Consider the following 15,174-nt stretch of genomic DNA (forward strand, 5'->3'; position numbering starts at 1 on the left):
AAGGTACTCCCTGGGGTATAATCTACCCCCAGTCGGAAATCGCTGGTTTAAAGAATGACTTTATTGTGAGTCTGACCAACACGTTTCTGCTTGTGACCTTCATCACGGTCACTCTCATCAGGGATGCTGGAGTCAGACTCTCGAGCACCAGCCACATGAACATTACCCACCCTGTGTCGCAGTGCTCACTTGGTAACGCTTAGTTATTAATACATTTCAGTTCATGCAAGAACGACCCCACAACGATGATTAATTGGATGTATTAAGACACATTATTTGCAGTACAGGCCTTAATACTTACTTTTAGAAGAGGTAGCCAGCCAACCTGCCTGCCTATAGTGCTTCCTGCTACATCTGACTTTTTTTTTCCCATTCTTGCAGCCCTCTCTAAACGACACGCTTCATTGAACAATAAACTTGTCTCCTCGCTGATGGAGGTGGTTGTTGTTTCGTGGGTTGTTTGCCAACACTTTCTAAAATGCTGAAGATACTTTGCCTCATAGATTTTGTTGGGCTTTCTGCTTTTTGGTGTTTTGCTCTTCCATGTTGACAGGGCACTGTTCAGCGTCACACAGACGGCCCATAAACAAGTGAATTCTCCCTTGTTTTGGCAGAAGATGCCACATTTAGGATGGGTGATACAGTCCACAGTGATCCGGATCATATTGTTTTGGACAGCAGGACAACTGTTACTGTCATTGGTACATGGGAAATGTTAGCTGTTGATGGACATAGTCAAGATGTTGATGGTAATTTAAAAAAAGAAATCGCCTCAAATCAATCCTCCATCTGCCGTCATTCCAGCCATTAAAGCCATTTGTTTATGTTGCCTCTCATCCACTGATGACCAATATCAACACTGCTTGTCTTTTTCAGAAGGACGATGTGTTTAAGGCCGTTCCCACCCCCCTGTCTCCACCACCTGCCCCGGCCACCCCGGCCTCTTCGGCTTCACCTGGGACCCCCAGCACCCCAAACTCCATCTCTCCCTCTGGGATTGCTAAACGCAAGACCGGTCAGTACCTGGTCAGATTTGATCTATTCTGTCTTTCAGGTTTTATTTACTCTGGACTTACTCTGAATCTGTATTTCTCAACTTTTTCTCCACATTTGCAGCATTTTTTAACTCTGACATCAGCTGCGGATTGATAGTTTTTCTGCCTCAAGCTATTTAACTTGATTACTTGTTAGCAGGAGCCTAATGGCTCCAAATGTTCATTATTTCATAGAGAGGGAAAAACAGGATATTTATCACAAACTGAATGCCTAATTTCTTTTCACCAGTAGCAGCAAGTACAAGTACAATTTCGACCATCTTGTTTCATTTATCTCTCGACTCTCTGGACAGGTCTCAACCCTTAGACTGGCACCAGTAGACTAGATTGTGCTGCATTATATGTCTCATCTTGTCAACCACGGAGAGCCTATATCATTATTTTTCTGCGTGTATTTGCATTGTGGTAATAATATTATTATTGCTGTGTTGTATTGCGATGTGGTCTTTCTGCTGACTGGGCGTTAATGGAACCAGCAGAGCAAGACGTCTTATTATAATAGCTGATTGTCGGCGTTTCTTTGGTTTGCAGGCTTTGGTAACTTTCTTAAAAAAAAAAAAAAAAAGCATGAACATATGTAATGCTTATTATTTTATAGCTGCAGTCTATGGTGGCGTGAGTATTGTGCAAGATGAGAGTGAACGAGAGTTGCCACTGTTTTTCCTGCCATACATGTTCATTATCTATGAATGTGAATCCTAACTGAGATTTAACTATCTGCATTTAACATAAAACAGAATGGCCAAGGGATTTTAAAGTTAAGCTTTGTACTTGCTGTTTTTTTTTTTGTTTTTTTTTCATGTCACACCAGCAATGTAGGATTTTGAATAGAGAATTTAAGCTACTTAGAGCAGCACAGTTTTCTAGCACCACAGCTTTGTTTTGATTTGGGAGGCACCTCCTCTCCCACTTTGTTTCCTTCATCCTACTTTTGCAGCAGGAAGGCGGCTCATTCTCTTTTCATCATCCCGTTCCCTTTGCGTTTGATGACTGCAGTGTTTGCTTTCAGCAGTGGTACGTTGCCACAATAAGAGCCCCGTCACCATCACCACCGGAGAAATCACATTAAAGTAACGCGCTAATTTGACCAGAAATTGCATTCTTAATGTCCTGAGTTAATGCTTTCATTATAATATATAGAGGAAAAACATCAGCAGGGCTACCTGCGCTAGAACCCTAACAAGGACCAAAACAGAGGCGGATGTGAAACAAAAATCAAAATTACCCTTGAGCACCACTGCTGCATAAAATTACAGAGGAAATTACAGTGGAATCCTAGGCTGCTGTGCTGCATAATATCTTTCAGGATGGAATTAATGTTTTCATTAGCAAAGTATGTATCTGTGATTCTCTTTTTTTCGCTGCCCTACATCTGCAGTAAGAGAGCGGACTCATCCTGTTTTCATCTCCACATTCTCTTTCTGTTTGATCATGGCATGATTTCAGATGGGATGCCTCTCCCCTTTCTTTTTCTCCTCCCTTTTTAATTTAATGCCTGTTCTGACGTGTGCAGCAAGGAAGATGTTCCCCAAGAGGAAGCTTGATGAGAGCAGGAGCGGCAGCGAGAGTCTGAAAGACGAGGCCGAGGCAAAGGAGGAGCAGGGTCAGCAAAACAAACGACCCCGTGTGGAGAGCAGTGCCAGCAGCCCAGGTACACCTTCACCTCTGCTATGAGTCTGACAACAGAATACAGCTGCTGCACAGAGCTGGAAAGACTTAGTGAGAATGGAAAATGAACTGGAGACTTTCATTATCACAGTTGCAAAGTTGCAAAACAAACACTGGATACATGTGGGGAAAAAATTAATAAATCTAAGACAAGTTTATTAAGTATTTTAACTTTGTTTTATTACCCATCAACCTAATTCCTTTATCACTGACCTCTCCATTCATATGCAGATACTACTTGTTATGTGTACAAACATAAGGACCTACATTGTGGACAATGACCAAACTTCCCTGGACTGCCTGTCCAGGAGCATTTGTTTTGCTTCAGCTTAACTTACCTGCAGTTGTAGAAAAGCAAAGCATTCTCCGGGGTTCTCTTGTGTAAATGCTCTCTGCACCTTCCCACGAAAAAGTCCAGAGCGAGGAGAAGACAATAAAAAGCTAATCTTCCTAGAACAAATGAGTATTTCGACCTATGATCTGTAGTGACAATGCCATTAGTCTGCAAATAAAGGGAGTGAAAACCGGGCAAAAAAATTAAAGACGCTCAGTTCTCATCAGTCATTGACTGCAATTGTAATGCTTTCTGCCGCATTAATTCCACCTTAATATTTCTATTAAGATGCCACTACAAGTGCCCAAACCCTCAGTTTTGTTCAGAATATTGAGTTGTGGATGGAAAAATTGAGTTTCAAAGTGAAGAAACTCTACTGTAACAGTGTTTCACCTCACTCCCTGTGCCATTTGTTTGGAGTTTTTATTCTCAACAACGAGCAGAATCAGGGCCTACGTTTTTACCTTCTCTGAGAAGCAATCTTGGAAATTTACACCATCCACTAATGCCACTGTGGCTCTGCCTAATCTGTTTGTCTGCTTGTTTTTATGATGTCTTAATCAGAGCAAAATTACAGTAATGACTGCACAAAAGCAGGCAGAAAATTTATTGAGATTTCCTGCAGTCAGCAGCTCTAAACACGGTGTCTTGTTTATTAAACAGCATCAGTACCTGCAGCAGATTAGACGGGGAAATGGCCCCTTCTCTTTGCTAAAATTGGCTTGTAAAGTACCAAAAGTGCCTGTTGGATTGCACCAGTCCAGTCCACCAGCCATTTTAACTTGTGGATGAGAAAATTAAAGTTTTATGTCTACCTCTTCACCCAACCTGTACCATGACCGGTGCTACACGTTTGTCAATAATAATTTCTCTCTTGCCTGACTATCTCAGGTGAAAAGGAAACCTCAGAAATATAACCTGCGGCATTTATTGAAGAAGGTTGTTATGTTGAAAACCATCTTCAAACGTGGGCTTACAAAAAACTGGGTTGCCCTCAGTAAACCTGCTGGCATTTATCACTTCAATGACTCCTCTCCCTTTCTGTCTCCACCTGTGTAGGGAACTCCGGTGAACCCATGGAGGAGGGAGCAAAGGAAGAAAGAGTTGAAAAGGCAGTGACCGAGGCTAACAGCTCAGATGAGGAGGTGGAGAACAAGAAGAAAGAGGAAGGAGAGAAGGCCAAGGAGGAGGAGCGGGTGGAGAGAAAGAGCTCTGATGAAAAAGAAAAGAAAGCTGAGGGGGCGGTAAAGAAAAATGAAGCTACGGAGAAGACGGATGATGAGAAAGGGCCTGCTGCTGCTGCCAAGAGGGAGGTGGTTGAAAAGGACACGCGCGAGGGAGAAGAGAGCCCAAAAAGTCAAATGGCGAAAAAGCAAAAAGAAGCAAAAGAGCAGAAAGATAAGGAGCCACCCAAGAAAGCCCCCATCAGCAGTTTCTTTGGTGAGGAGGAATTTGCATAGCTCTGTGCTTGCACAAAAAAAATGTGTCCGCAAATGTGCTTTTATCAGTTAGGAAAGACAGCAAAATATTGCTCTGCTCCAGCCCTTACTCTACCTTCACCTTTCATTTTATTTGTTTCCTGTTTTTCAATAGCTCCCAGAAAAGCTGCAGTAAAGACAGAGAAACCAGAGAAAGATGACGGGGAGAAGAAGACGACGAGTGCAGAGAGAAAGACTTCAGTGGAGGAGAGCAAAGACACGAAAGGGTAAGGCAGAGTTACAGACAGCCTGGGCTTGATGGGCTTGATGTCTCACCTGCCTGTTTGTATTCTCGTCTGCGTGTCTGTCTCACCTGTCTGACACCAACACTGAACTCTCAACTCGTCAACATGTTCAGCTGCCCTTGACCTCTGACCCCTTTGGTGAGGAACATGCATGCGTGTGGCAGAGACTGACAGTTATCTGTTTTTATTTATTACCTGATCATACTTGATTTATTTTGATCGACTGCTTCCACCAGGAAGGTCGATTCGATCCAGTGTGGTTGCCTTTTTTAAATTCCTTCTGCACATTAACTCGCACTGTGTGTTACTGCATGGCCAAGGCTAACAATGGCTATGGCGTTGAGGTGGCTGGTTTTATTTATCGCAGCCTGGTCACAAACAAGGCTACCGTTTTAGCCACAGCATGTGAAATTATTCTCCAATAATATTAAAACAGTTCTGCTGTTATTTGAATGAGAAAATATGTGTAGATCTGGATCGAGATGCAAATCAGAATGTTTTTTTTTTATTTATTTTGTGAGTACTACTGTACCTTCACATCATTTGAATCCGTCTCAACGCACCACTCTTTACATGTAAATAAACCAGTAGTAGTTCCAGCAGCAGCAGCAGCAGCAGCGTATTACTGCTTTGTCATTTTGAGGTCATGTTAACTATTCCAGCCACAACCTATTTTTAGCTCTAGAACAGGAGAAATGCATTTTTCATCCTCCCAAGTATTTATTTTTAATCACTGTCTTGTGTGTTGTAGAGTAGGAGTGACAGGCATTGCATACAAAAGAAAGTGCACGTCTATAGAGCCTCTCCTTGTAATGAATGCTGGCAGTGATATTTTGTTTGACTGTTGTTTTTAGCACCTTATGTTAAAAGAAAAACTTCCAGAGCTCAAATTTGCAAAACATGGCTTGCATGTATTGCAGTAAAAACCTAAACTTTTAACTGTCCTAATCAGTGTTTTTCTTTTTTTTTTTTGCAAGAATAAGTTATCATGTTAACATTGCTGATGTGAGAAATGCTCTTCTATTAAATATGTAATATATAACTTTTTGAAAGATGCTAAAAGTGGGCAAGGGGCTGAGAGGAGGGGCAAGACGTGGATGTATGAGGCTGGAGTTGCATTATTTGAAAATAAATACACTCAAGGGTTGGGGAGGTCAGCCGGCCGCTTCGTTTACACCCCCCCCCCTCCCATTTCTTTCCATAAAAAATAAATGACATAGCGTTGGCCTTCAAGGCTGATTTCAAACAGAAGATGGTTTGTTGAGCAATGTTCAACCTATGAAATACAGATATGTGTATACATTTGGGAAAAGTCACTATTAACAACCTCTAACTCAAAATACACACATTGTGAAACACAAAGGTAGTAACAGGTGAAGTTATAAACAAGTAATTAAAACAAATAAAATCTGAAAAAAAAGCAGACAAATCAGGAAATGCTTTCCAATGAAAGCATGTTTTGAGAAGAGATTTGAATGAGGGCACTGACTCAGCAGGCCTTATTTCCTCGGGCAGGTCATTCCAGAGCCTCGGGGCCTGACGGCAAAGGCTCTGTCCGCTTTAATTTTCAGCCTGGACTCTGGAAGAGACTGCCCGAGGATCTCAAACTGTGCTAAGGCTCACAGGGGACTAAAAGGTATAAAATATAAACTCAAACCAGGCCATGAAGAGCCTTTAAGGTAAGTCAATAAGATCTTAAAACCAACCCTAAAACAAACGTGGAGCCAGTGTAAAGACACTAAAAGCTGTGTGATGTGATCGTGCTTCTTGGTGCTGGTTAAAAGCCTGTCAGTTCTGTGCAGTCTAAAGTTGTTTCAGCATGTTTTTTTTTTTTTGGTTAAGACATAAGTAAGGGCCGTTGCTGTAATCAAGGCGCGAAGAGATAAAAGCATATATAACAGGTTCTGCTTCTCTTAAATGTAATGTAGATCTTATTTTTCCTATATATTTTTGAAGTGATAAAAGCTTCGTGATGTGTTGCTCAAAACATAAACTAAGATCAAACAGGACATCTAGACTTCTTGCAACTGGCTTGACATGTTTTGGTAACCCGTGCAGTCATATCAATTATTTTACAGCTCAAAAAACACTTAAGTGTGCAGTGTCTCTTGAGGTATGGTAAATTTGCAGGAGCTTCCAGCGCTAAATAATCAGAAATTTTCAAAATGTCATTGTTGCGACAATGGTGTGCATGACTTACTGTCTGCAAAGAGATCTGACCATAAAAGCTGTCTCCATCATCCAGTCAGATGCTTAATTTGCTCTTCTTCCTCATTGTGTTCTTCCTCAGTGAGTCAGACTCAGGACAAACGGACTACAATCCATCCAGGCCCAGCTACCATCCTGTGGACCACGCCTGCTGGAAGCAGGGCCAAAAGTAAGTTCAGCCTTTTTTTTTGCTCAGCCTGTTCACTTCTCATCTCAAGGAGACTCTAATGTATTTCCCCAAGTTATGGTTCCTTCTTAACATTCCTGAAGAGGTTACTTGACAGGAATGTTCCACATGTCCCATTTTTTTAAAGTCACGTCTTCAGATTGCTTGTTTTGTCTGACCAACCGTTCATAACGGAAAAAGAATCTGAAAAAATAAATTTGCAAATTCTCACAGCTGAAAAACTTGAACTAGAGAATAGTTGACATTTTTTCATTAACTGATTGAAGGCAGTGTCTGCAACTTTTAGAGGCACTTTTTGTTATATTGGTTGAAATTCTCATAATAGCCTGACAGCAGTCAATAAATGACATAGTTTAACAAAAACAGAGAAAAAAAGTCCTGTGTCTAAGGTTGTCACAGGCCTGTAATAAATCCGTCCAATCATTTCATTCGGACCAAATGAGATGACAGAACAGATCACCTGCCTGTCGACCAACATGCGCACATGCTGCATCCCATTGCGCATGACTAGAGTTTTCCACAAGGCTAAGAGAAGAGTGCAGAGAAAGTGCAGTCAAAATTTAAATTATTGCTCAGAGACAGACTGTTGTGAATTATCGGCATGAACCACACACCCTCTGAGCTGAAGAACAAGAGGGGCTCACTGCTGACTGCCACAGACTGTTGTTTCAGAGGCTCAGAGGTAAAGCGTCAATCAGAAGGTCGGTGGTATCCGGCTCCTCCAGTCTGCTTGTCGAAGTGTCCTTGGGCAAGACACTGAGCCCCAACTTGCTCCTGAAGCACAGCTTCAGTGTGTGAAAGAATAATCTCTTCCAACTCAAATTCCTCCTGTATGAATGACGAATGGATGAATGTGGATGTCGTGTATAAGCGTTTTAAGTGGTCAAAATGACTAGAAAGGCCCTATACAACTACCATGTGGACAGCAACTGTTGTTGCAGGTCATTCCCATCTTTTTCTCTCTGCCCTATGTTTTCACTCTGACGGTCAAATAAAAGAAGAAAATAATGCCCAACACCAATATATCCTGATACAGTCACCAAGATTTGCGACAAAAGGTTTTCACCCACCAGTGATGACAGCCATTATTGTGTTGTGTTTGTTTTTCTCACTTCTAAGCCAAATTATAGTAGAACCCAGCTTGGTTTTCTCTGTGCAGCCTTCCAGAATCAAACATTAAGAACCTCGGGGGAGATCAATTTTTCAGACCAGGGAAGTGCTCTGACTTAGTAATGGAAAGTCATGGAAAAATCATGGAATTTTACATCAAGGCCATGGTACAAGTTATGCTGCTTTGACTTGGGTCAACCACTGTGTACAGTCATGCTTTGTGTGTGTTTTAACCTGCTTAGAGTAGCAGATCGGTCGTGTTTACTGCTTCTGGACATCTGAGGCGACATGTCAGTCACAGAAACTGAACAGTCACTGAACTGACTTTTAAACTTGTTTCTGAATACATAATTTGGTTCTCAGATTTTCTCGCATCGCAGATAAAACGTATCTGCTGCTCCAAAGAGAGATTAAAGAAATGCTGGTAGTTATTTGATTTATTTCTAAAACTAGATTGTTCACCATATTTAATATGCATTCAAATCCCATGCTTCACCTGAGCAAAGCTCTACAGAATATTCTCTTTTGGAGGCTTTTTTGCATATCAAACGTCATGACATAGACATAGTTTTTCCAGCATGGCAGCTCTGACCTTTTTTCCTCCCCATTATTGCTTTCATTGATAACCCAGAATCAAAGCTCATCCTACTGTTGCGCTAATTGCTCGTCGCTCTGAACGGCTGAGTCAGCTAAACGCTGTGAATGTTAAAATCTGTCAGTGTGGATGCTGCGCCTGCTAACTACATGCTCATCACTCTCCAGGGTGCCGTACTTGGCGGTGGCTCGTACCTTTGAGAAGATTGAAGAGGACTCTGGCAGGTAAGAGCTCCATATGGAGGGTTTTGTTTTAAGTCTCAGAATGAGGTAAACGCCATTTGGGAGAAAGTGATCACTACTCTGTTCAAAGGATATAGTTTATATACCAAAGCATTTTTTGCGAAATTACCACTCAGGCTTTCTGCTGGGAATTTTTGGAATATAATTAAAGAAGTGTGTTCCAGCCAGGGAAAGTGAGGAAATTGGATTAATTTTTGGGGGGAGGGTAGGGAACAAGAAGAAATTTTTATAATTGGGTCACTTTCTAGGAATGCTCAAGTCTTTTTTTTAAAAAACTTTTTTTAACATTTGGGGTTCATTTAATGGGGCTTTTTTTTGCTTTAATTCATCACAGCCGTCTAGGAAACTTGGCTGACTTATTTTACAACTCTTGAGCTAGACACCAGAAAGAAATGCAGTTTTTGGTGAAAGAAATCCACGTGTTTCTAAGCTTTAGGAGCTGTGGTCGCACATTTCAAAAGGATAATTTGTAAGTTAAGTCTCTTACCAGCAAATTCAAAACACCATTACAGACTTCGTTTTATCTTTTGATGATATTGAATAACAAATGTCCTGGCGATGGCTTGTATTTTTCCCACCCACAGCAATTGATGTGCTGTATAGTATTTCATAAATGAGCTGTTCATCTACCTCCCCAGCTTCCATTTCCTATTAAAACCTCCAGACAAATCTCATTTCCTGCCTCCCAGTATTTACGGAATGGCTTTGAAATTCGTTTAAGTCGTCTTCCTTGTCTCAGAGCATTCCTGTTGTTATTTCCTAGGCTGAGAAACATTGAGACGCTGTCGAACCTGCTTCGCTCCGTGCTGCTGCTCTCTCCAGGTAAATGGTATTTTATCTCTCCCATAATGCATGCTGATGTAGCTACACAGGCAGCTGGCTGCCAGCCACTCTATCAAGGAGATGATGATGAAGCCAGGTTGCACATAAAAGTGGGAGGATGAGTCAGTCCATTGATGTGTGTGTTGATGTGTGTATAAGCATGTACCTGGTTGTGGTGTTTGTGTTTGTGTTTATGTGTGTCTTAGTCTCTATGGTGTTTTGGCAGCTGCTGTTGTCTGCGAGCGTACGTGTCCATGTTTCTGTGTTTGAATGTGTTTCGTTGTGTTTGTCCATATGTCCTAATTTTTTTTTTTTTGTGTTGTAATATGTGCTGTCTCAGAGTTTGTTGTGTCGTCTGTCTGTTTGCACGTGTGCTTCTCTATGTAGGTCTGTAGTTATGTGGTGGTGTTGTTTTTTTGTGTAATTGTGTGCGTGTTGTTTTTCCAGATGACCTGCTGTGCTGTGTGTACCTGTGTCTGAACCAGCTGGGTCCTGCCCACCTCGGGATGGAGCTTGGTGTTGGAGAGACGGTGCTGATGAAAGCTGTTGCTCAAGCAACTGGTAATGGACACACACATCCATAAATAAACGCACACACACAAAAACATAACCATTCCTTTGCACCCAAACACTTGCTTGTGCATTCTCATCCTAGCCGCTAATGTCACCCTTCTCTGCTCATCAGCCGCCAAGGCGGCTGCTATTTACCATCTTGCTCTTGTTTCCAGGGCGACAATTGGACAAAATCAAGGCGGAGGCGCAGGAGAAAGGAGATTTAGGCCTTGTGGCCGAGAGTTCCCGTAGCAACCAGCGCATGATGTTCCAACCAGCCAGTCTGACAGCAGGAGGCGTGTTCAGGAAATTGAAGGAAATCGCCAGCATGAGTGGGAACTCGGTGGGCCATAGAATAACATTTTCATTAGGGGAATGAAGTCTTGGACAAATATTGTTTTCACTTTATTTGCCTCCCCGTATTGGGGTCAGGGAGGGAAAAAAAGGAAATGTTAACGTGATTGTGTATTGAACAAGTAATTATTAGTTTATTTGTCTGCTTCAGGAGGAATAGGGTCATTTTTCAGCTTTGAATAAGCCGTCACCTGGCTGTAATCTCTCAAGCAATTAGTTCCTTTTTCATCCCTGTTGCTGCTGGGCCTATTTTTTTTTTTTTTAATCGAACATGGAGTTTGTACTCGCTGGTGACCTCCGTCTCTTTTGCATTCTGTCTCTTCCCGCTCTTCTTCTGTGAATCTCAATTTCCTCCTGGCTGCCTCAGGCCATGAATAAGAAAATCGACATCATCAAAGGCCTCTTTGTGGCATGCCGCTTTTCCGAGGCCCGCTACATAGTCAGGTAAAATAACGCTCACACACGTACATAGCCAGGCCCGGCTGTGTGTGTGACCACAGGCTGGCGCGCACACATACACACACACACCTGCATGTGTATTGACACAAAGATATCTCAGTGCCTTTTTAACTCCTTGTGTGTATGTTCAAGAGTGTAGCTGTTGTCATGGGCAGCAAGTGCAAATGGGCTTCAGCACTGACAGCTGTTGGTCTTGTGGTTTTGATTGGTAGGTCCTTGGCTGGGAAGCTGAGGATAGGCCTGGCTGAGCAGAGTGTCCTATCAGCACTAAGCCAGGCTGTGTGCCTGACTCCCCCTGGACAAGGTAATCTTGACAGGATTCCTTCACAGTTTTTTTCAAGTCAGGTGCCTGTATGTATGTCAAATTAGGTTTTGTTTCCTGTAATCATTCCTTCTGTTCATACATAGAGAGAGATCCCTTCCTTAAGAGATTCCAGTATAAGTGATGAGCAACAAAATCCACAGTACTCAATCTGCTGAAACCTGTTAACCAGAAACCATTTTATTTTCATATTATCTGTGGGGACAAAATCCATGATCCGTGCAAAAATATATTCCAAACTGTCTAAAAGCTACCGTTTCCATCATACCTCAAATACAGAAGCATCTCATCAATGCAAACATAAAAATTACCCCTGCAAACTTATAACGAAATCCTGTGAAATATCTCTGAAGAAATTTAAATTAAAAACCCAACTGGGAGATCACACTAAAGCAGGGGAAGGTGTTGGAGCAAGTAGTAATAAAGTTTTTTTTTTTTTATTTATGGAACACTTGGTAAAACAGTGTTAAGATATTCTTTGGATTCAATATTAATGTAATGTGGAACCGTTAACGTGTAAATCTGTTGGGGGGGGGGGGTGTATGTGGGGGCAAGCTTGAAGTATGTGAAGTCTTTTCACAAGTATGTTGCTGAATTAATTAACTTCCAAAGGAAGTTTTGAAAGCCCATCTCTCACCACCTGCTTTCAGCGCTGATCTGACCTGCTGTCACCTACACCACCTACACCAAATTAAATAAATTCATTCTGACTTATTAGTATTCGTGGCTCACTCACTACAGGAGGTATGCTTTAATAAGAGTCAATTAGACCAGAGGCTCGGTGGGGAAATTTGCATTGATCTGTGGTCTGGTCTGGAAATGTTTTTCTTAACGTTTTTGTTTATTTATTTTACCATTATTTAATCAGACAGGTCAAGTAAAAGCAAATTCTTTGTTGGGCCGAAGTAGATCATTACAATGAATAATGTATTTTGCTAAATTAGTATTCAGTCATATTTTAAATGTATATTGTAATTATTAATGTTGAACGTAGAAACAAAATAATTTATTTGGCCCTCAATCCTATATTATCTTAACCATTTTAACCACAGTGGGACTGAAACTATATCCTCAGGCTGAGTTCACCCAGTATTGTAGAAAACACTGTACACAAGTAATTGCGCTGCTTTAAGTCTTGTGTTTCTTGGCCTTTGAAGTGCCTGTGAACTTTCATCCAACAAATGTTCAGTCATACAAATGTTCAAACGGTTACACAGATCTGTTTGAAATGCCTTTTTTCCCTCCTTGCTTATAGGTTTCCCTCCCACTGTGATCGACGCAGGGAAGGGGATGAGCGCTGAGAGCAGGCGGGCCTGGATCGAAGAGAAGAGTCTCATTCTCAAACAGACTTACTGGTAACTGAAGCCTAAACATACCCCTTCATTTCACTTTGCAGTCTCTCCTCGGCACCACTACAGTGCCTCATCCTGCCCCCTTAAGACCTGTCCCTCATTCTCCCTCACTCATTCTGCTCGCTTTCATTCAGGATGATATTGATTTTCTTTTTTTCTTTTCTGTTTCTCTTTCCCAAACACCCTGCCTCATCTCCCACCCACACACACACACCACGCTCTCCTGTCCAGCGAGATGCCCAATTACGACGTCGTCATTCCAGTTCTGCTAAAAGAGGGCATAGACCAGCTACCCAATCACTGCAAGCTGACTCCAGGTAAGCAGCCAATCAGGTGGCAGAAAGGTTATAAGATCCACAACAGTGACTGGTGTGTGTTTATTGATCTGTTCGGTGGAGGCGAGTCAGTTATTTTAGTTGAGTCATTTATCACAGACAGATAAAAGATACCACTAAACTAAGGATTAGCTCCCAATTACACTGCTGTCGAACTATTTGTGATAAGGAAGCTTGGCACCAAGGTGGGAAATTGACACCAGCTACCTCCCGAACGCCACCAAATTAGGATGCTAAGTTGGCTGTTGTTGCTCAGTTAAACGAATCTAGCCGCTATTTTGGCAGGTACACAATTGTCATTCAGAGGGTTGTTCTGTCCTAAAATGCGAGGTAGTTAGAGGAGCTGGTGAATGTTTGGATGGCACCGGCCAGCTTGGATAAAACGGCACTGTCCCGTCATATCTGGCTCTGTAAGCTGCAATTAAAAGGAATTTGTTTGGTCTATTTCATTATATCACTTCCTCTACTTCTTTTTAAGCTTAACTTTGCAGCGCAGCCCAAAGGGGTGTGAGTCAGAGAACTTTCATATTACAGCCAACTGAGAATACAAACAAACTAGTTTCAACTGTGGTTTTGTCGCAGAAACAGTTGTGGGTGTGATGCTGATGTGTCATTACCGAATGTGTCATTGAAGTGAATTTCACAGCTCCTGGCTTTTTGCAAACAGATCAGAGATCTTCCTCGCTCTGATAACCTGGAGGCCTGCTGGCGACAGTCCTGCACCTCCTTCTCTTCACATGTGCCAGAAAGTGGCAAATAAAGAAAACTTCTCTTGGGCTAACTCGCAACTCGTTTCTCATCTATTTACAATTCATGAAAAATGCATGACTATATGCTTTAGTTTTGGTTGCTTTGGTGTCCTGCTGTTTTTATATGTTTACTTCTCCAATCGTCTTGTCACCCTTCTTCTCCCAGGTGTACCGCTGAGACCCATGTTGGCTCACCCCACTAAGGGTGTCGGCGAGGTGATGAAGAAGTTTGACGAGGCGGCGTTCACCTGCGAGTACAAATATGACGGAGAGCGTGCACAGGTGTGTGTGTGTGTGTGTGTGCATGTGCAAAGTGACAGAGTGCAACTGTTTGTTTTTCTTGCATTTGGCACAGAACATATGCCTGCTGAATTTTGTATGCATATACCTTTCGGCCGTGTTTTTTGAGTGTGAGGTATTGCTGTTCTTTGACTCTCGCTGTGTGTTCACTTGACTGTGTGTTCAAATGCATGGTGCTTTGGTACACTGTGTGTGTGTGTGTGTGTGCCTGTGCCTGTGCCTATTCTTTAAAGATAAACAGTAGTGCTGCTTTTGCCCTGGGCCTGTAGGCAGAGCAAGCTACTTCTGCCACTGTGGACCAGAGTGAAGGAGGAGGAGGAGGGGTGGTGGGAGTCGGAGGGGTGGTGGGAGATGGAGAGAGGTGAGCAAAGAGGCTAGCAACAATAAAGCCGAAACGCATAAAAGGGAGAGTGCGATGAACGTGAAGACACGAGTCACAGCAGCGGGGCTGAGGAAATTTCGAGAAAGAGACACAGCAATGGAGAGATTGTAATGTAAACCCCTCTAGCTGTATTGGTAATTTTGGACAGTCATGCCAATAAAGTGCCTTTGAACTGACTTGAATTGAGAAGGAGAGAGAAGAGCAGAGAGGAACAGAGAAAGAGAGACGATGGAGACAGACTGAGCAAGCCCCATGACGTTCTCTCTCTGTCTCTCTCTCTCTGTTTCTCTCCCTGTGTCTCTTGCTCTCTCTGTGTCTCTCGCTCTCTCTCTCTTGCTCTCTCTGTGTCTCACTCTCTCTCTCTTGCTCTCTCTCTGTTTCTCTCCCTGTGTCTCTCGCTCTCTCTCTCTGTCTCTCTCTCTCTG

At 42.4% G+C, this 15,174-nt stretch overlaps 1 protein-coding gene across 1 annotated transcript in view; it reads left to right on the top strand.

Moving 5' to 3' along the window:
* Positions 1-15,174, top strand: part of lig1 (ligase I, DNA, ATP-dependent) — a 45,436-nt gene that overhangs the window by 4,134 nt on the left and 26,128 nt on the right. Inside the window, exons 4-17 of the mRNA XM_070845669.1 lie at positions 877-1,015; positions 2,569-2,706; positions 4,117-4,497; positions 4,651-4,762; positions 7,071-7,157; positions 9,048-9,104; positions 9,886-9,944; positions 10,392-10,505; positions 10,673-10,839; positions 11,218-11,294; positions 11,522-11,613; positions 12,887-12,986; positions 13,215-13,300; positions 14,234-14,349. Of these exons, the coding sequence (XP_070701770.1) occupies positions 877-1,015; positions 2,569-2,706; positions 4,117-4,497; positions 4,651-4,762; positions 7,071-7,157; positions 9,048-9,104; positions 9,886-9,944; positions 10,392-10,505; positions 10,673-10,839; positions 11,218-11,294; positions 11,522-11,613; positions 12,887-12,986; positions 13,215-13,300; positions 14,234-14,349 (1,725 nt within the window). The remainder of the gene's footprint in view (positions 1-876; positions 1,016-2,568; positions 2,707-4,116; positions 4,498-4,650; positions 4,763-7,070; positions 7,158-9,047; positions 9,105-9,885; positions 9,945-10,391; positions 10,506-10,672; positions 10,840-11,217; positions 11,295-11,521; positions 11,614-12,886; positions 12,987-13,214; positions 13,301-14,233; positions 14,350-15,174) is intronic.

This window comes from Pempheris klunzingeri, chromosome 15 (genome assembly GCF_042242105.1).
Source record: "Pempheris klunzingeri isolate RE-2024b chromosome 15, fPemKlu1.hap1, whole genome shotgun sequence".
Classification (NCBI taxonomy): Eukaryota; Metazoa; Chordata; class Actinopteri; order Acropomatiformes; family Pempheridae; genus Pempheris; species Pempheris klunzingeri.